Source organism: Xiphophorus couchianus, chromosome 11 (genome assembly GCF_001444195.1).
Source record: "Xiphophorus couchianus chromosome 11, X_couchianus-1.0, whole genome shotgun sequence".
NCBI classification, from domain to species: Eukaryota; Metazoa; Chordata; class Actinopteri; order Cyprinodontiformes; family Poeciliidae; genus Xiphophorus; species Xiphophorus couchianus.
Window position 1 is genome coordinate 26,820,606 of NC_040238.1, and position 21,963 is coordinate 26,842,568.

General features: G+C 43.0%; 2 protein-coding genes across 2 annotated transcripts; one reads left to right on the forward strand and one right to left on the reverse strand.

The window, feature by feature from the left end:
• Positions 1-26: 26 nt before the first annotated feature.
• On the forward strand, positions 27-21,146 carry LOC114153686 (uncharacterized; the record flags this gene model as incomplete). The annotated part of the gene is made up of 8 exons (XM_028032386.1): positions 27-233; positions 2,708-2,817; positions 3,923-4,132; positions 18,824-18,914; positions 19,077-19,160; positions 19,229-19,370; positions 19,439-19,557; positions 20,556-21,146. Coding segments are annotated over 7 exons (960 nt in total), but the record flags the coding sequence as incomplete, so codon positions are not given.
• Positions 19,581-20,557, reverse strand: LOC114153687 (trifunctional purine biosynthetic protein adenosine-3-like). The gene is made up of 4 exons (XM_028032387.1): positions 20,347-20,557; positions 20,141-20,282; positions 19,921-20,036; positions 19,581-19,848 (listed from the first exon to the last, which is right to left on the reverse strand). Exons 2-4 carry the CDS (start codon positions 20,178-20,180, stop codon positions 19,657-19,659), a joined length of 348 nt encoding a protein of 115 aa, XP_027888188.1. The 5' UTR covers positions 20,181-20,282; positions 20,347-20,557; the 3' UTR covers positions 19,581-19,656.
• Positions 21,147-21,963: the final 817 nt, after the last annotated feature.

Sequence of the window (21,963 nt, forward strand, 5' to 3'; positions counted from 1 at the left end):
GGCAGCCTGTAGTCAGTCTTAATTAATGGGGCCACTGCACCTGGTCCGCGCGGACAGGCGAACTTGAGTTCTGGCGGAACTTTGGAAGCGGTGGATTTGAGCGGACCGATCAGCGCGCTGCATTTGAGGACCCGTCGCACTCGGTGGTTGGCGTTTTTGTCCAGCTATTCCGCTCAGATTGTGCAGAGACTTCATCATCCAACCTTCTCCGTCTGATCGGCTCTCGTTCTCAGGTAAGGAAATATTGCGGAACATTTCAGAAAACAAATAGTTTGAGTTGCATTCGGTTGGTTGAAAAGACATTTCAGGGGAAACGAGGAGAAAAAGAAGTTGTGGAAAGTTAGCCTCTCCACAAAGCTATTGCTTACATCCGTTTTGTATCGCCATCGCTGTAAGCTATCCATCGAAGTAATATATTTAAGATGTATTCATGCAACCTGTGTGCAGAAACAGTTAAATCTGTTAAAGCCTTTGTTCTCCATCGCAAACTGCATCGCAACGAACCGAGGCGTATGTTCAAGTGCGTTCACTTCTATCGTCATCATAATAGCATGCCAAGAGTTGCTCTGGACACAAGTTTAACGAAATTAAAATGCACAGTTCCACTTTGTAAATGGCAGTGTGAAGGGATAAAAGCTTTGGTTGTTCACTTGAAGGAGCATAATAGTGGAGGGGCGCCAAGTAACTTGCCCTGTGAAAGGGTGCGCCTCTGTGTTTCGTGTGAAATCTTCCTTTACCTCTCACATCTCCAGGAAACATACAAATTATTTGGAAAATGTGATTTGTGAAACAAGTAATGAAGATACTCAGAGTGCTGCAAGTGCTATTTTTTGCTCCTATTTTTCCCCATACAACAATCTTGAAACGTTGGTCTTTCTAAGATTGTGTGGTGTGTTACGGTAGATCGTCGTTGCCGCTCCGATCCAAATCAGGGGTTTTTCCCGACTGGGATCTTAACGCAGCCTGTTGAATGTGACAGGCAGCCAATCAGAAAGCGCGGATTCTCCTCGTGCTTTCTGAGGGGAAATTACGTCTGGGAATCCCAAACAGCTGACACGGCGCAACCCGAAGTCCAGCGGACATCGGAGATGATATGTGGAAACAACATTAATGTTTATTCAACATGCAAAGAATATCGAACTGACAAGAGGAGGAGTTGGAGCGAAATTGCTACCGCAGTTGATAAACCCGGTAACTTTTCAGCTGTTCTTCGTTAACGTGACGTAAACAGGTTAGGTTAGGTTAGGTTAAACTTTATTAATCCCATAGGGAAATTAAGGTTATCTGTTGCTCACACATTAATTCACATCCACACAACATTAAAATCGTACATCTGGAGACAACCATACAAGATAGAAGAATATAATAAATAAATACATTCCCACTAAAAGAAGTCTAGTAAAAGTGCTTAAATATGTTAAAAGCTACCCCGTCTCCCTCCTCCCCCACAAATAGCAGCATTGTAAAGCCTAATGGCCCGTGGGACAAAGGAGTTTTTAATCCTCTCGGTTGAACAACCCAGTGAGAGGAACCTGTCACTGAAGGAGCTCCTCTGGTTGGAGAAAACAGTGTACAGAGGATGACTGGTGTTCTCCAAAATTAGACTGAGTTTAGACAGTGTCCTCTGTTCCACCACCGTCTCCACAGACTCCAGGCTCACACCGACCACGGAGCCAGCTCTGCAGATGAGGCGGTTCAGTCTCTGTATGTCTCTCTTTCTAATTCCTAATGATTTTCATTCAGTCAGGACTTTACGCTGACACTAGCCACATGCATTGCAGGTAGATTGCAGTAAAGCATTGATTAATGCCTGGTTTTAAAATTAGTTCATTGGACTTGTAGCCATTATTTTGTGCCCATTGTTGGACACCACACGGCAGGAACGAACCCGATCGAACCGTTATACCTAGGATTTCTGTCGGCTAATGTGTGGTCTGTCAGGTTTTGAAAATGGGCCGACAATCGGCAGACAGCTCTAAGATCGTGTCGTGTGCGCTGGGCTTTACACTGAGGAAATGAGAAAGGAGGGTCAGTGGAGAGCACCGGAGTTGAGCCTTTTTTCATTCGGTGTCATCAACAGAAAGAGAAAAAGGATAATGCCGATAATTGAAATGACGTGGATAGTTTTAATTCATCGTACGATTAATTGATTTATCGTTTATCGGGACAGGCCTAGTTAAAAGGTATGTTAGATTCCAAATATCGGCAGGGCCTAACGATGGCTCACGGCGTTTCAAAAGCCGACGTTCTCTCCGACCGTGACGACGGTAAGGTGTTTACGTTCAACGTATTGTTTCAAGAAAACCAAAAATCTCTCAAGCTGGTTCTCTATCAAGATGCATTTGAAGTTGTGAACCCATTGGGATCTGCAAAAAAAAAGCACAAGATCTTTGCCGTTTACTTTTCTCTACTCCATATGCCACCCCATGTCCGATCAAATACCGATCATATGCAGTCGGTCTTGTTGTGTAGAGAGAAGGATTTCAAGGAATTTGGCCATTCCAGAGTTTTTTCAGAACTGTTGACTGACTTGAAAATACTAGAGGAGAATGGGATAACTATGGCAGATGAATCAGTCGCGAAAGGAGCACCGTATCGCATTGCCGGAGACAACCCGGGCTCTCGCCGCATCGGGGGTTTTACGGAAAATGTCAGTACATCTCAGTACTTCTGCAGATATTGTCTGATTACTCGGTCTGAATTTCAGAGTGAAAATCCAGCTATCATCGGACCAGAGCGGACTCCGGAAACGTATCGATCTGCCACTAAACAGCTGGAAAGAGAGGATGTGACAGAAGTGCAGGGGATTAAGTTCAGGTCAGTGTTTAATACTTTAGAGAACTTTAATGTTTGTTCACCAGGCACGCCCCCTTGTCTTGGCCGTGACATCTTCGAGGGTGTCCTCTCATACGATGTCGCCCTTTATCTCAAACACACGATTGTCCAAAAAGAAATGGCTGACATACACAATTTTGAACAGGCGCATCAGACAATTCAAATACAAAGCAACAGATGCTTGTTCCAAACCTTGTGCTGTCACTCCAAAAGCACTGAAACTCAGTGGACAAGCAGTACAAAACTGGAATTTCTTGAGACTGTTGCCTCTGTTAATTGGTGATAAGGTGCAGGATTCACAAGATGATATTAACATTGCAGCTTAAGGATATCGTTGACCTGATTTGTGCTCAGCAAATTTCCAATCCTCAGGTTGCATATTTGAATGTTCTCATCCGGGAATATTTGGAAACCAGGAAGGTATTGTTTCCAGATAACGCAGCGAGACCTAAACATCATTATTTACAGCACTATCCAGGGCCAATTCCGAAATGCGGTCCACTCATCGGGCTCCGGACCATGCGGTTCGAGAGCAAACATAGTTACTTCAAAAGATGCGCCAGACAACTGAAAAACTTCAAACATCTGTGTTTGACTCTTTCAGAGAGACATCAAATGTTACAGGCCTTTCTTTCTGCCGGAACAGTGACTCTCCCAACCTTGCAAATAAAAGATGGCTCACCATTTTATTTAGAACTTTACAGTGAGGATACAATGACTCCCACAGACGTGCAGTATAACGGAATAACGTACAAGAAGGGCCAATTAGTAGTCAGTAGGAATGATGAGTCACTGGAGTTTGTTGAACTCATCCTTACATTGGTGAAGGATGAATCTGCACTTCATGTTCTGATGAGAGTGTATCGTGGAGAATTTCTTCCACACTACCACATGTACTTTGTAAAGGATGAAAGAAGAAGATTAGAATGCAGGCGCATTAGTAAACCGATTGACACGTGGCCATTATCATCTTGCATAAAAGATGGGAATCGGTTTGTACCATTAAAGCACAGTGTTTTGGCAGCGTAAAGGCTTGATATTAACGGTTCAGAGATCAACCTTTTTTTAGTTTTCTGTATTTCAACAGATACGACGGATACACAAAAGGACATCCACGATGCCATTCGAGCAGCGCTTCCTGGTCTTTCACAGGAAGTTTTGGCCGCTTTAGAGGACGTTTCGGAGAAACTCGGCACCGCAACCGCAGACGATTTCCAGTATATCACCGAAGGAGACTTGCAGCCTGTGCCGAAGCCCATTCGGGCCAGAAGACCGGTCGCTGCACGGGCCCAAAATAGTAAGTATTTTGAGATAAAGTCTTGTGTAACTTTAGCATAAAAACATGTGCTTTACACCTAACTACAGATCGAAAATGAAAGGTCAACAAAGACACATTTCAGTTATATTTCATATGTTTGTTTATTTGACAAGGACAACAATGTACAGCTTGTCATTCACACCTGGTAGTTCCTGTGCAGGGGACACACAACAGTCTGCTAGAAAAGGAAGCACTCTACATTAACAATTCTCTAACATTACTTTACACAAGTAATTTTGATATCACTAACACAATTTAAAAGATGAAAAGCCAAACCTATGTAGTGGTATTTGTAGAAGTTTGAAGGCATTAGTTGTCAGTCGCTCGGTCGGCACAACGGATAGCTCGTGACCCGTTATCATAATTTTGTAAGCAAAATCCGCTCAGCGGTACTTGTACAAGTTCGAATCGATCAGTTTTCAGTCGCTCGGTCAGCGTCTGTGCCTCGGACACATGCACCATGGGTTCGAGTCCAGCTCGTGACCCGTTATCATTATTTTGTAAGCAAAATGGGCTTAGCGGTACTTGTACAAGTTCGAATCGATCAGTTTTCAGTCGCCACAACGGATAGCGTTTGCGCTTTGGACACATGAGTCCTTTGTTCGAGTCCAGCTCGTGACCCGTTATCATTATTTTGTAAGCAAAATGGGCTTAGCGGTACTTGTACAAGTTCGAATCGATCAGTTTTCAGTCGTTCGGTCGGCACAACGGATAGCGTTTGCGCTTTGGACACATGAGTCCTTTGTTCGAGTCCAGCTCGTTACCCGTTATCATTATTTTGTAAGCAAAATGGGCTTAGCGGTACTTGTACAAGTTCGAATCGATCAGTTTTCAGTCGCTCGGTCGGCACAACGGATAGCGTTTGCGCTTTGGACACATGAGTCCTTTGTTCGAGTCCAGCTCGTTACGTTATCATTATTTTGTAAGCAAAATGGGCTTAGCGGTACTTGTACAAGTTCGAATCGATCAGTTTTCAGTCGCTCGGTCGGCACAACGGATAGCGTTTGCGCTTGGACACATGAGTCCTTTGTTCGAGTCCAGCTCGTACGTTATCATTATTTTGTAAGCAAAATGGGCTTAGCGGTACTTGTACAAGTTCGAATCGATCAGTTTTCAGTCGCTCGGTCGGCACAACGGATAGCGTTTGCGCTTTGGACACATGAGTCCTTTGTTCGAGTCCAGCTCGTTACCGTTATCATTATTTTGTAAGCAAAATGGGCTTAGCGGTACTTGTACAAGTTCGAATCGATCAGTTTTCAGTCGCTCGGTCGGCACAACGGATAGCGTTTGCGCTTTGGACACATGAGTCCTTTGTTCGAGTCCAGCTCGTTACATGTTATCATTATTTTGTAAGCAAAATGGGCTTAGCGGTACTTGTACAAGTTCGAATCGATCAGTTTTCAGTCGTTCGGTCGGCACAACGGATAGCGTTTGCGCTTTGGACACATGAGTCCTTTGTTCGAGTCCAGCTCGTTACCAGTTATCATTATTTTGTAAGCAAAATGGGCTTAGCGGTACTTGTACAAGTTCGAATCGATCAGTTTTCAGTCGCTCGGTCGGCACAACGGATAGCGTTTGCGCTTTGGACACATGAGTCCTTTGTTCGAGTCCAGCTCGTTACATGTTATCATTATTTTGTAAGCAAAATGGGCTTAGCGGTACTTGTACAAGTTCGAATCGATCAGTTTTCAGTCGCTCGGTCGGCACAACGGATAGCGTTTGCGCTTTGCACACATGAGTCCTTTGTTCGAGTCCAGCTCGTTACCCGTTATCATTATTTTGTAAGCAAAATGGGCTTAGCGGTACTTGTACAAGTTCGAATCGATCAGTTTTCAGTCGCTCGGTCGGCACAACGGATAGCGTTTGCGCTTTGGACACATGAGTCCTTTGTTCGAGTCCAGCTCGTTACATGTTATCATTATTTTGTAAGCAAAATGGGCTTAGCGGTACTTGTACAAGTTCGAATCGATCAGTTTTCAGTCGCTCGGTCGGCACAACGGATAGCGTTTGCGCTTTGGACACATGAGTCCTTTGTTCGAGTCCAGCTCGTTACATGTTATCATTATTTTGTAAGCAAAATGGGCTTAGCGGTACTTGTACAAGTTCGAATCGATCAGTTTTCAGTCGCTCGGTCGGCACAACGGATAGCGTTTGCGCTTTGGACACATGAGTCCTTTGTTCGAGTTCAGCTCGTTACCCGTTATCATTATTTTGTAAGCAAAATGGGCTTAGCGGTACTTGTACAAGTTCGAATCGATCAGTTTTCAGTCGCTCGCTCGGCACAACGGATAGCGTCTGCGCTTTGGACACATGAATCCTTTGTTCGAGTCCAGCTCGTTACATGTTATCATTATTTTGTAAGCAAAATGGGCTTAGCGGTACTTGTACAAGTTCGAATCGATCAGTTTTCAGTCGCTCGGTCGGCACAACGGATAGCGTTTGCGCTTTGGACACATGAGTCCTTTGTTCGAGTCCAGCTCGTGACCCGTTATCATTATTTTGTAAGCAAAATGGGCTTAGCGGTACTTGTACAAGTTCGAATCGATCAGTTTTCAGTCGTTCGGTCGGCACAACGGATAGCGTTTGCGCTTTGGACACATGAGTCCTTTGTTCGAGTCCAGCTCGTTACCAGTTATCATTATTTTGTAAGCAAAATGGGCTTAGCGGTACTTGTACAAGTTCGAATCGATCAGTTTTCAGTCGCTCGGTCGGCACAACGGATAGCGTTTGCGCTTTGGACACATGAGTCCTTTGTTCGAGTCCAGCTCGTTACATGTTATCATTATTTTGTAAGCAAAATGGGCTTAGCGGTACTTGTACAAGTTCGAATCGATCAGTTTTCAGTCGTTCGGTCGGCACAACGGATAGCGTTTGCGCTTTGGACACATGAGTCCTTTGTTCGAGTCCAGCTCGTTACCCGTTATCATTATTTTGTAAGCAAAATGGGCTTAGCGGTACTTGTACAAGTTCGAATCGATCAGTTTTCAGTCGCTCGGTCGGCACAACGGATAGCGTTTGCGCTTTGGACACATGAGTCCTTTGTTCGAGTCCAGCTCGTTACATGTTATCATTATTTTGTAAGCAAAATGGGCTTAGCGGTACTTGTACAAGTTCGAATCGATCAGTTTTCAGTCGCTCGGTCGGCACAACGGATAGCGTTTGCGCTTTGGACACATGAGTCCTTTGTTCGAGTCCAGCTCGTGACCCGTTATCATTATTTTGTAAGCAAAATGGGCTTAGCGGTACTTGTACAAGTTCGAATCGATCAGTTTTCAGTCGTTCGGTCGGCACAACGGATAGCGTTTGCGCTTTGGACACATGAGTCCTTTGTTCGAGTCCAGCTCGTTACCAGTTATCATTATTTTGTAAGCAAAATGGGCTTAGCGGTACTTGTACAAGTTCGAATCGATCAGTTTTCAGTCGCTCGGTCGGCACAACGGATAGCGTTTGCGCTTTGGACACATGAGTCCTTTGTTCGAGTCCAGCTCGTTACATGTTATCATTATTTTGTAAGCAAAATGGGCTTAGCGGTACTTGTACAAGTTCGAATCGATCAGTTTTCAGTCGTTCGGTCGGCACAACGGATAGCGTTTGCGCTTTGGACACATGAGTCCTTTGTTCGAGTCCAGCTCGTTACCAGTTATCATTATTTTGTAAGCAAAATGGGCTTAGCGGTACTTGTACAAGTTCGAATCGATCAGTTTTCAGTCGCTCGGTCGGCACAACGGATAGCGTTTGCGCTTTGGACACATGAGTCCTTTGTTCGAGTCCAGCTCGTTACATGTTATCATTATTTTGTAAGCAAAATGGGCTTAGCGGTACTTGTACAAGTTCGAATCGATCAGTTTTCAGTCGCTCGGTCGGCACAACGGATAGCGTTTGCGCTTTGCACACATGAGTCCTTTGTTCGAGTCCAGCTCGTTACCCGTTATCATTATTTTGTAAGCAAAATGGGCTTAGCGGTACTTGTACAAGTTCGAATCGATCAGAGAGAGAGAGAGAGAGAGAGAGAGAGAGAGAGAGAGAGAGAGAGAGAGACTCTGTTTTGCCCCCTTGGTTTCATCATGGGTCTCTCCCTCTACTTGGAGTTGAGTGAGGGGCCCCCGGGGGGTCTCTCTCCGCCTAGCTTGAGTGAGGGGCCCCCGGGGGGTCTCTCTCCGCCTAGCTTGAGTGAGGGGCCCCCGGGGGGTCTCTCCCTCTACTTGGAGTTGAGTGAGGGGCCCCCGGGGGGTCTCTCTCCGCCTAGCTTGAGTGAGGGGCCCCCGGGGGGTCTCTCCCTCTACTTGGAGTTGAGTGAGGGGCCCCCGGGGGGTCTCTCTCCGCCTAGCTTGAGTGAGGGGCCCCCGGGGGGTCTCTCCCTCTACTTGGAGTTGAGTGAGGGGCCCCCGGGGGGTCTCTCCCTCTACTTGGAGTTGAGTGAGGGGCCCCCGGGGGGTCTCTCTCCGCCTAGCTTGAGTGAGGGGCCCCCGGGGGGTCTCTCCCTCTACTTGGAGTTGAGTGAGGGGCCCCCGGGGGGTCTCTCTCCGCCTAGCTTGAGTGAGGGGCCCCCGGGGGGTCTCTCCCTCTACTTGGAGTTGAGTGAGGGGCCCCCGGGGGGTCTCTCTCCGCCTAGCTTGAGTGAGGGGCCCCCGGGGGGTCTCTCCCTCTACTTGGAGTTGAGTGAGGGGCCCCCGGGGGGTCTCTCTCCGCCTAGCTTGAGTGAGTGACCCCGGGGGGTCTCTCCCTCTACTTGGAGTTGAGTGAGGGGCCCTGGGCTCCCTCTCTCCGCCTAGCTTGAGTGAGTGACCCCGGGGGGTCTCTCCCTCTACTTGGAGTTGAGTGAGGGGCCCCCGGGGGGTCTCTCTCCGCCTAGCTTGAGTGAGTGACCCCCGGGGGGTCTCTCCCTCTACCTGGAGTTGAGTGAGGGGCCCTGGGCTCCCTCTCTCCGCCTAGCTTGAGTGAGTGACCCCGGGGGGTCTCTCCCTCTACCTGGAGTTGAGTGAGGGGCCCTGGGCTCCCTCTCTCCGCCTAGCTTGAGTGAGTGACCCCCGGGGGGTCTCTCCCTCTACCTGGAGTTGAGTGAGGGGCCCTGGGCTCCCTCTCTCCGCCTAGCTTGAGTGAGTGACCCCGGGGGGTCTCTCCCTCTACCTGGAGTTGAGTGAGGGGCCCTGGGCTCCCTCTCTCCGCCTAGCTTGAGTGAGTGACCCCGGGGGGTCTCTCCCTCTACCTGGAGTTGAGTGAGGGACACATGAATCCTGTGTTCGAGTCCAGCTTGTGACCTGTTATAATAATTTTGTTAACAAAGTCTGCTTAGTGGTAGTTGTACAAATTTGTATCGATCAGTTTTCAGTTGCTTTGTTGGCACAAAGGATAGTGTCTGTGCTTTGGACACATGAATCCTGTGTTCGAGTGCAGCTTGTGACATATTATCATAATTCTGTAAGCAAAATCTGCTTAGTGGTTCTTGTACAAGTTTGAATCGACCCATGAATCCTGTGTTCGAGTCCAGCTTGTTACCTGTTATCATAAATTTGTTAACAAAGTCTGCTTAGTGGTAGTTGTACAAATTTGAATCGATCAGTTTTCAGTTGCTTGGTTGGCACAATGCATAGTGTCTGTGCTTTGGACACATGAATCCTGTGTTCGAGTCCAGCTTGTGACATTTTATCATAATTGTGTAAGCAAAATCTGCTTAGTGGTACTTGTACAAGTTTGAATCGATCAGTTTTCAGTTGCTTGGTTGGCACAATGGATAGTGACTGTGCTTTGGACACATTAATCCTGTGTTCGATTCCAGCTTGTGACCTGTTATCATAATTTTGTAAGCAAAATCTACTTAGTGGTACTTGTACAAGTTTGAATCTATCAGTTTTCAGTTCATTGGTTGGCACAATGGATAGTTTCTGTGCTTTGGACACATGAATCCTGTGTTCGAGTCCAGCTTGTGACATTTTATCATAATTTTGTAAGCAAAATCTACTTAGTGGTACTTGTACAAGTTTGAATGGATCAATTTTCAGTTTCTTGGTTGTCGCAATGGATAGTGTCTGTGCTTTGGACACATGAATCCTGTGTTCGAGTCCAGCTTTTGACATTTTATAATAATTTTGTTAACAAAGTCTGCTTAGTGGTAGTTGTACAAATTTGAATCGATCAGTTTTCAGTTGCTTGGTTGGCACAATGGATAGTGTCTGTGCTTTGGACACATGAATCCTGTGTTCGAGTCCAGCTTGTGACATTTTATCATAATTTTGTAAGCAAAATCTACTTAGTGGTACTTGTACAAGTTTGAATGGATAAATTTTCAGTTTCTTGGTTGTCGCAATGGATAGGGTCTGTGCTTTGGACACATGAATCCTGTGTTCGAGTCCAGCTTTTGACATTTTATAATAATTTTGTTAACAAAGTCTGCCTAGTGGTAGTTGTACAAATTTGAATCGATCAGTTTTCAATTGCTTGGTTGGCACAATGGATAGTGTCTGTGCTTTGGACACATGAATCCTGTGTTCGAGTCCAGCTTGTGACATTTTATCATAATTTTGTAAGCAAAATCTACTTAGTGGTACTTGTACAAGTTTGAATCGACCCATGAATCCTGTGTTCGAGTCCAGCTTGTTACCTGTTATCATAAATTTGTTAACAAAGTCTGCTTAGTGGTAGTTGTACAAATTTGAATCGATCAGTTTTCAGTTGCTTGGTTGGCACAATGCATAGTGTCTGTTCTTTGGACACATGAATCCTGTGTTCTAGTCCAGCTTGTTACATTTTATCATACATTTGTAAGCAAAATCTGCTTAGTGGTAGTTGTACAAGTTTGAATCGATCAGTTTTCAGTTGCTTGGTTGGCACAATGGATAGTGTCTGTCCTTTGGACACATGAATCCTGTGTTCGAGTCCAGCTTGTGACATTTTATCATAATTTTGTAAGCAAAATCTGCTTAGTGGTACTTGTACAAGTGTGAATCGATCAGTTTTCAGTTGCTTGGTTGGCACAATGGATAGTGACTGTGCTTTGGACACATTAATCCTGTGTTCGATTCCAGCTTGTGACCTGTTATCATAATTTTGTAAGCAAAATCTACTTAGTGGTACTTGTACAAGTTTTAATCGACACATGAATCCTGTGTTCGAGTCCTGCTTGTGACCTGTTATAATAATTTTGTTAACAAAGTCTGCTTAGTGGTAGTTGTACAAATTTGAATCGATCAGTTTTCAGTTGCTTTGTTGGCACAAAGGATAGTGTCTGTGCTTTGGACACATGAATCCTGTGTTCGAGTCCAGCTTGTGACATATCATAATTCTGTAAGCAAAATCTGCTTAGTGGTACTTGTACAAATTTGAATCGATCAGTTTTCAGTTGCTTGGTTGGCACAATGGATAGTGACTGTGCTTTGGACACATTAATCCTGTGTTCGATTCCAGCTTGTGACCTGTTATAATAATTTTGTAAGCAAAATCTGCTTAGTGGTACTTGTACAAGTTTGAGTCGATCAGTTTTCAGTTGCTTGGTTGGCACAATGCGTAGTGTTTGTGCTTCGAACACATGAATCCTGTGTTCGAGTCCAGCTCTTGACATGTTATCATAATTTTTTAAAGCAAAATCCGCTTAGTGGCACTTGTACAAGTTCGAATGGATCAGTTTTCAGTCGCTTGGTTGGCACAATGGATAGTGTCTGTGCTTTGGACACATGAATCCTGTGTTCGAGCCCAGCTTGTGACCTGTTATAATAATTTTGTTAACAAAGTCTGCTTAGTGGTAGTTGTACAAGTTTGAATCGATCAGTTTTCAGTTGCTTGGTTGGCACAATGGATAGTGACTATGCTTTGGACACATGAATCCTGTGTTCGATTCCAGCTTGTGACCTGTTATAATAATTTTGTAAGCAAAATCTGCTTAGTGGTACTTGTACAAGTTTGAATCGATCAGTTTTCAGTTGCTTGGTTGGCACAATGCATAGTGTTTGTGCTTCGAACACATGAATCCTGTGTTCGAGTCCAGCTCTTGACATGTTATCATAATTTTTTAAAGCAAAATCCGCTTAGTGGCACTTGTACAAGTTCGAATGGATCAGTTTTCAGTCGCTTGGTTGGCACAATGGATAGTGTCTGTGCTTTGGACACATGAATCCTGTGTTCGAGCCCAGCTTGTGACCTGTTATAATAATTTTGTTAACAAAGTCTGCTTAGTGGTAGTTGTACAAGTTTGAATCGATTAGTTTTCAGTTGCTTGGTTGGCACACATGGATAGTGACTATGCTTTGGACACATGAATCCTGCGTTCGATTCCAGCTTGTGACCTGTTATAATAATTTTGTAAGCAAAATCTGCTTAGTGGTACTTGTACAAGTTTGAATCGATCAGTTTTCAGTTGCTTGGTTGGCACAATGCATAGTGTTTGTGCTTCGAACACATGAATCTTGTGTTCGAGTCCAGCTCTTGACATGTTATCATAATTTTTTAAAGCAAAATCCGCTTAGTGGCACTTGTACACGTTCGAATCGATCAGTTTTCAGTCGCTTGGTTGGCACAATGGATAGTGTCTGTGCTTTGGACACATGAATCCTGTGTTTGAGGCCAGCTTGTGACCTGTTACAATAATATTGTTAACAAAGTCTGCTTAGTGGTAGTTGTACAAATTTGAATCGATCAGTTTTCAGTTGCTTGGTTGGCACAATGGATAGTGTCTGTGCTTTGGACACATGAATCCTGTGTTCGAGTCCAGCTTGTGACATTTTATCATAATTTTGTAAGCAAAATCTGCTTAGTGGTACTTGTACAAGTGTGAATCGATCAGTTTTCACTTGCTTGGTTGGCACAATGGATAGTGACTGTGCTTTGGACACATGAATCCTGTGTTCGATTCCAGCTTGTGACCTGTTATCATAATTTTGTAAGCAAAATCTACTTAGTGGTACTTGTACAAGTTTGAATCGACCCATGAATCCTGTGTTCGAGTCCAGCTTGTTACCTGTTATCATAATTTTGTAAGCAAAATCTGCTTAGTGGTACTTGTACAAATTTGAATCGATCAGTTTTCAGTTGCTTGGTTGGCACAATGGATAGTGTCTGTGCTTTGGACACATGAATCCTGTCTTCGAGTCCAGCTTTTGACATTTTATCATAATTTTGTAAGCAAAATCTGCTTAGTGGTACTTGTACAAGTTTGAATCGATCAGTTTTCAGTTGCTTGGTTGGCACAATGGATAGTGACTGTGCTTTGGACACATGAATCCTGTGTTCGATTCCAGCTTGTGACATTTTATCATAATTTTGTAAGCAAAATCTACTTAGTGGTACTTGTACCAGTTTGAATCGACCCATGAATCCTGTGTTCGAGTCCAGCTTGTTACCTGTTAGCATAAATTTGTTAACAAAGTCTGCTTAGTGGTAGTTGTACAAATTTGAACCGATCAGTTTTCAGTTGCTTGGTTGGCACAATGCATAGTGTCTGTGCTTTGGACACATGAATCCTGTGTTCGAGTCCAGCTTGTTACATTTTATCATACATTTGTAAGCAAAATCTGCTTAGTGGTACTTGTACAAGTTTGAATCGATCAGTTTTCAGTTGCTTGGTTGGCACAATGGATAGTGTCTGTCCTTTGGACACATGAATCCTGTGTTCGAGTCCAGCTTGTGACATTTTATCATAATTTTGTAAGCAAAATCTGCTTAGTGGTACTTGTACAAGTGTGAATCGATCAGTTTTCAGTTGCTTGGTTGGCACAATGGATAGTGACTGTGCTTTGGACACATTAATCCTGTGTTCGATTCCAGCTTGTGACCTGTTATCATAATTTTGTAAGCAAAATCTACTTAGTGGTACTTGTACAAGTTTTAATCGACACATGAATCCTGTGTTCGAGTCCAGCTTGTGACCTGTTATAATAATTTTGTTAACAAAGTCTGCTTAGTGGTAGTTGTACAAATTTGAATCGATCAGTTTTCAGTTGCTTTGTTGGCACAAAGGTTAGTGTCTGTGCTTTGGACACATGAATCCTGTGTTCGAGTCCAGCTTGTGACATATTATCATAATTCTGTAAGCAAAATCTGCTTAGTGGTACTTGTACAAATTTGAATCGATCAGTTTTCAGTTGCTTGATTGGCACAATGGATAGTGTCTGTGCTTTGGACACATGAATCCTGTGTTCGTTTCCAGCTTGTGACCTGTTATAATAATTTTGTAAGCAAAATCTGCTTAGTGGTACTTGTACAAGTTTGAGTCGATCAGTTTTCAGTTGCTTGGTTGGCACAATGCGTAGTGTTTGTGCTTCGAACACATGAATCCTGTGTTCGAGTCCAGCTCTTGACATGTTATCATAATTTTTTAAAGCAAAATCCGCTTAGTGGCACTTGTACAAGTTCGAATGGATCAGTTTTCAGTCGCTTGGTTGGCACAATGGATAGTGTCTGTGCTTTGGACACATGAATCCTGTGTTCGAGCCCAGCTTGTGACCTGTTATAATAATTTTGTTAACAAAGTCTGCTTAGTGGTAGTTGTACAAGTTTGAATCGATCAGTTTTCAGTTGCTTGGTTGGCACAATGGATAGTGACTATGCTTTGGACACATGAATCCTATGTTCGATTCCAGCTTGTGACCTGTTATAATAATTTTGTAAGCAAAATCTGCTTAGTGGTACTTGTACAAGTTTGAATCGATCAGTTTTCAGTTGCTTGGTTGGCACAATGCATAGTGTTTGTGCTTCGAACACATGAATCCTGTGTTCGAGTCCAGCTCTTGACATGTTATCATAATTTTTTAAAGCAAAATCCGCTTAGTGGCACTTGTACAAGTTCGAATGGATCAGTTTTCAGTCGCTTGGTTGGCACAATGGATAGTGTCTGTGCTTTGGACACATGAATCCTGTGTTCGAGCCCAGCTTGTGACCTGTTATAATAATTTTGTTAACAAAGTCTGCTTAGTGGTAGTTGTACAAGTTTGAATCGATCAGTTTTCAGTTGCTTGGTTGGCACAATGGATAGTGACTATGCTTTGGACACATGAATCCTGTGTTCGATTCCAGCTTGTGACCTGTTATAATAACTTTGTAAGCAAAATCTGCTTAGTGGTACTTGTACAAGTTTGAATCGATCAGTTTTCAGTTGCTTGGTTGGCACAATGCATAGTGTTTGTGCTTCGAACACATGAATCCTGTGTTCGAGTCCAGCTCTTGACATGTTATCATAATTTTTTAAAGCAAAATCCGCTTAGTGGCACTTGTACACGTTCGAATCGATCAGTTTTCAGTCGCTTCGTTGGCACAATGGATAGTGTCTGTGCTTTGGACACATGAATCCTGTGTTTGAGGCCAGCTTGTGACCTGTTACAATAATATTGTTAACAAAGTCTGCTTAGTGGTAGTTGTACAAATTTGAATCGATCAGTTTTCAGTTGGTTGGTTGGCACAATGGATAGTGTCTGTGCTTTGGACACATGAATCCTGTGTTCGAGTCCAGCTTGTGACATTTTATCATAATTTTGTAAGCAAAATCTGCTTAGTGGTACTTGTACAAGTGTGAATCGATCAGTTTTCACTTGCTTGGTTGGCACAATGGATAGTGACTGTGCTTTGGACACATGAATCCTGTGTTCGATTCCAGCTTGTGACCTGTTATCATAATTTTGTAAGCAAAATCTACTTAGTGGTACTTGTACAAGTTTGAATCGACCCATGAATCCTGTGTTCGAGTCCAGCTTGTTACCTGTTATCATAATTTTGTAAGCAAAATCTGCTTAGTGGTACTTGTACAAATTTGAATCGATCAGTTTTCAGTTGCTTGGTTGGCACAATGGATAGTGTCTGTGCTTTGGACACATGAATCCTGTGTTCGAGTCCAGCTTTTGACATTTTATCATAATTTTGTAAGCAAAATCTGCTTAGTGGTACTTGTACAAGTTTGAATCGATCAGTTTTCAGTTGCTTGGTTGGCACAATGGATAGTGACTGTGCTTTGGACACATGAATACTGTGTTCGATTCCAGCTTGTGACCTGTTATAATAATTTTGTAAGCAAAATCTACTTAGTGGTACTTGTACAAGTTTGAATCGATCAGTTTTCAGTTGCTTGGTTGGCACAATGGATAGTTTCTGCGCTTTGGACACATGAATCCTGTGTTCGAGTCCAGCTTGTGACCTGTTATAATAATTTTGTAAGCAAAGTCTGCTTAGTGGTACTTGTACAAGTTCGAATCGATCAGTTTTCAGTTCCTTGGTTGGCCTAATGGATACTGTCTGTGCTTTGGACACATGAATCGTGTGTTCGAGCCCAGTTTGTTACCTGTTATAATAATTTTGTTAACAAAGTCTGCTTAGTGGTAGTTGTACAAATTTGAATCGATCAGTTTTCAATTGCTTGGTTGGCACAATGGATAGTGTCTGTGCTTTGGACACATGAATCCTGTGTTCGAGTCCAGCTTTTGACATTTTATCATAATTTTGTAAGCAAAATCTGCTTAGTGGTACTTGTACAAGTTTGAATCGATCAGTTTTCAGTTGCTTGGTTGGCACAATGCATAGTGACTGTGCTTTGGACACATGAATCCTGTGTTCGATTCCAGCTTGTGACCTGTTATAATAATTTTGTAAGCAAAATCTACTTAGTGGTACTTGTACAAGTTTGAATCGATCAGTTTTCAGTTGCTTGGTTGGCACAATGGATAGTGACTGTGCTTTGGACACATGAATCCTGTGTTCGAGTCCAGCTTGTGACCTGTTATCATCCTTTTGTAAGCAAAATCTGCTTACTGTATACTTATACAAGTTCGAATCGATCAGTTTTCAGTTCCTTGGTTGGCCTAATGGATACTGTCTGTGCTTTGGACACATGAATCCTGTATTCGAGTCCACCTTGTGACCTGTTATCATAATTTTGTAAGCAAAATCTGCTTAGTGGCACTTGTACAAGTCTGAATCGACACATGAATCCTGTGTTTGAGTCCAGCTTGTTACCTGTTATCATAATTTTGTAAGCAAAATCTGCTTAGTGGTACTTGTACAAGTTTGAATCGACACATGAATCCTGTGTTCGAGTCCAGCTTGTTACCTGTTATCATAATTTTGTAAGCAAAATCTGCTTAGTGGTACTTGTACAAGTTTGAATCGATCAGTTTTCAGTTGCTTGTTTGGCCCAATGGATAGTGTCTGTGCTTTGCACACATGAATCCTGTGTTCGAGTCCACCTTGTGACCTGTTATCATAATTTTGTAAGCAAAGTCTGCTTAGTGGTACTTGTACAAGTTTGAATCGCTCAGTTTTCAGTTGCTTGGTTGGCCCAATGGATAGTGTCTGTGCTTTGGACACATGAATCCTGTGTTCGAGTCCAGCTTGTGACCTGTTTTCATAATTTTGCAACCAAAATCCGTTTAGTGGTAGTTGTACAAGTGTGAATAGATCAGTTTTCAGTTCCTTGTTTGGCACAATGGATAGTGTCTGTGCTTTGGACACATGAATCCTGTGTTCGAGTCCAGCTTGTGACCTGTAATAATTTTGTAAGCAAAGTCTGCTTAGTGGTACTTGTACAAGTTCGAATCGATCAGTTTTCAGTTGCTTGGTTGGCACAATGGATAGTGTCTGTGCTTTGGACACATGAATCCTGTGTTCGAGTCCACCTTGTGACCTGTTATCATAATTTTGTACGCAAAATCTCCTTAGTGGCACTTGTACAAGTTTGAATCCATCAGTTTTCAGTTGCGTGGTTGGCACAACGGATAGTGCCTGTGCTTTGGACACATGAATCCTGTGTTCGAGTCCAGCTTGTGAAATAATGAGTGGTGTTTATTGGCAAATACTGAAGAACATAATAATATGAATGTAGGTAGTTAATGTTAATATATGTAGCCACAGCGCTACATTCACTATGAATGACACAACTGATTCTCTGTGTATTTAGGATTAGAGCAGTCTATGTATGTGTGTTTTTATCTATTATTATATAAAAGTGTAGTGTCATCACAGTAGAGTGTGTCTTTTACATACATAAATATGTAGTGAATTTACCACACATTAAGACTCAATAGACTTGGTCCAGAGATGTTTCATGTCACCTCACAGCTTCCCTCTCACTGTCAGTAGTAGCTCTATGGTGGCAGGCAACAATTAACACAAAGCCTGGGGATAGCAGACAAACTCCTCCCTCTTGAGAGTCATCAGGATTCTGTATATAGAGTTGTTTAGGCCATGGTGTAAATATATTATTTTGTCATTGATCTACCTTAAAGTATGTTTCAAAGTCAAATGTGGTCTCAGCTCTTTCTGTGGGCCTCTATACTCCAAATGAGTAAAAGAGATGGAGTTAAAGTTACTGCTTCCTTCACCTCACTTCACTCTGTTATCAATACATGTAGTAAATAAAAAGAAATTCCTCAAATAGAGTAAGAATAACCAGAAAAGGTTTCAGGAAGAGCTACGTATTAATCTTGTAACACTAAAGTATGTTAGAGCATAATCTGCTCTTTAAGAACATGGAGATTATTTTGTGAAATGAAGCCTACTTTGATAGGAATCATTGAAGAGACAGTGCCATGTTCTTAATGCAGATAAAGAATGACATAGTATGATGGTTTGCTTCAGAAAAGAACGTCATTACAAAAACTGAAGATGTGCAATGTAGAAACTCACTAAAAAAGTAAGCAGTGCTGCATGATGACAGTAAAGTCAAACCAGCTCTCTTCTAATGTTATTTGTGACTTGCAGCTGCACCGACGTGAATCCAGCTGCAGCTCAGTGCACAGCCAGAACCGCCTGCTGTAACCGGGTCGCCCTGCAGCCCGTCATCACAGACCTGGTACAGATCACGGAGAAAAGTTCCAGAAGTTTATGCATATGTTTTTTAATGAAAGTGTGACTTTAGCAAAGCATTATGAAGGAAAGAGTTACACAGTGTCATTGTAAGTCCAAGGAAGCAATTAGTAATGTTTGAAATAGTAACATGATCTCTGTTTTGCAGGTGCAGAGTCTTTTGCCAAGGCTTAGTGGGAAGGTGGACGTCGTCCTCTTCAATCCTCCATATGTGGTCACTCCATCAGAAGAGGTATGTATGTATGTAGCTAGATAGATAAATTCTTAGATGAGTATCTAATGACCTGTCGAACCGTTCAGGTGGGCAGCAGAGGTGTAGAGGCGGCGTGGGCCGGAGGAGAGCGAGGCAGACGGGTCACCGACAGGTTCCTCCCTCTGGTTCCTCAGCTGCTCTCCAGTAAAGGCCTGTTTTACCTCGTCACCATCGCCGAGAACAAGCCAGGTCAGTAGAATAGCTTATGATGCAAAAACTAATCCTAATGAGAAACTAAAGGCTTTGTTTCCCCACAGAGGAGATTATCAGTTTAATGAGCCAGTTTGGGCTGGAAGGAGAGACCCGCCTGTCAACCAGAGCTGGGAATGAGAGGTTGTCGGTCCTGCGTTTCCATAGAAACCAGCAGAGGTGACGGGTAAGAGTCCTAAATGTAAGGAGTACAATTGACAGTGATGTACTTTATTGTAAACTATGGTTTCTGATCATTAGTCAGACATGCATTAGTAGAGACATTTCAACGCTTTTGCTTCCAGACTATGTTTCCATCTGGTCCCAGTTGCACCGCTCCACTGGCCACCAGCTCCAGAGCTTTAGGGAACGCTTTGTGCTCAGCCTCCCTGATTCTGGCTGACAGACTTTCCTCTGTGTCTCCAACCAACACCGGAACGGCTTCCTGGACCACGACGGCGCCTGCATCAACCTCTTCCTAGAAGAACAGAAGAACTTTTATTGTGTGGATTTATTTGATGAGCTTTATATGTGTTAGCGCAACACTTACAGCTACAAAGTGGACGGTGCACCCAGTTATCAGCACTCTGGCCTGGAGAGCCTGTTGCTGGGCATTGACCCCTTTGAATGAAGGCAGCAGGGAGGGATGAATGTTGAGGAGCCTCCCTAAAGTTAAAGTTACAGTTACTTGGGTACAAAAGAAAAAACCAGCACAAAAATACATTTTATTTTTAAACACAATAAAACTTTACACATGAACAGACTTTTACCATGCCATTTTTTCACAAAGATCCCAGTCAGGATCCTCATGAAACCAGCAAGGCAGACCAGTTCCACTCCAAACTCTTTAAGGAGAAGGTCAATGGTGGCATCAAACTCAGCTCTGCTGCCATACAGCTTGTGATCCACAACCTGTTGGAAGACAAAAACAGAGATGAGTAAAACTTCACATTAATTAGGATGAATCCTAACCTACCCTGGTCTGGATGCCGGCCAGCGCTGCTCTCTTCAGACCCTGAGCTCCAGGTCTGTTTGAAACCACCAACACCTTAGGCTCCTCCCCCTTTCAGGTGACAACAAACACCTTTATTGTCATGAGTTGAGCTGTAAAACTGTAGGTCAGATTTGAACTTTTTCAGGTTTTGCTCAGTGTTCAGGTCATTGCCAGCCAACATTTTATTGCAGGAAATCATTTCAGGAAGGAACCAATAGTTTCAGGAGTCTGGGAGATGTGACTGTAACCGACCTGAACACTGAGGCCCCAGAGCGCCCCCTGCAGGATCTGCTGCACCATCACCGTTTCCAGCAGCAAATCAATCATCTGTTGGTCCAGACAGAAAAGTTGAAGCTGTCAGTGAAGCAGATCAGAAGCTGAGCAGCAGAAACCCAGAAGAACTGGAAGCATCAGCAGGAGATGAACTGGACCTCTAGGATCACTGATGCTGCAGCTGAGGAAGAGGAGGACGATGAAGGTGAAGCTGCCATCCTCAGACTTCCTGTTTATCAACCCAAGAAAGCAGAAAACCTGCAGAAAATCAGCTGAAGAAGAACCACGAGGAGCTGGAGTCGTCCGGCGCCCTCTAGTGGCTGATTGAACTACTGCACTGGGAGAACTGGACCTCGACGCTACTGCAGCTCAGCGGCTGGTTTCTCTCTGAATGGACCAATCAGAACCAAAGAGGATTCAGCTCTGAGACAATTATTTACAACTACATACAGTAGTTACACATATGTACAACATGTTAGCGTTTCTAAACACTTAGAGTTTAGAAAACATAAAAAACTATCAGGAGTTGTCAGAGGAAAGTTTTAAAACATTAAAACTTAACCTTTGAAATGAAACCATATAATTGTTTACTAAAATATTTCTTCATTGCTCCTGTAACAATAAAACTTAATAAATATCTTGTGTTTTTATTAGACCTTTATATCAGTGTTTTCAGAGTCCAGGTTTCATTTATTAGAAAAACTCAACATCTGCTTTATTATAAATACATTTTCTTTCTAGTTTTCCTTTTTTTCTTGTAAAAAAAAGGAAACCCACCTAAATTTAAAACAAATTTAAAACAGTGATATCTAACATATTATGTCTTGACTGTCTGGTTGTTGATTCTCAGTTGTCTAAAGTAGGTTTGATTCATTTTTCATCAGGATGTTTTAAGAGGCTACGAAGAGCTTTAAAAACCCAACTTACCGCAGAGATGAGATATTATCCCACTTTCTCAGTCAGGAGAACATCCGATTGGCTGGTCAGTGTCCTGCTGGTTCTCTCTTATCTCTACCTGCTGTAGAAATGAACCGATTCATCTAATTCATCTAGGAGGGGTGGAAGTGTGTCATTAAAGAGAGAAATAGGAAAAAACTGCATCATATATGGTATATTTATGATGTAATAGTTAACAATACAGGGTTTATAATTACCTGACTGATATGAAAATGCATATTTCACCAAACGCTAAATAATAAATAACATCACTTCAAATCGGACCCATACGGTCAGGATAACAATCGGGCCTCAGATGGTATACAGAATAAGAAATGGACTGTGGGTTTAATGTAGAACAACTCAATTGACAAAAGTCAGGTAGACTCT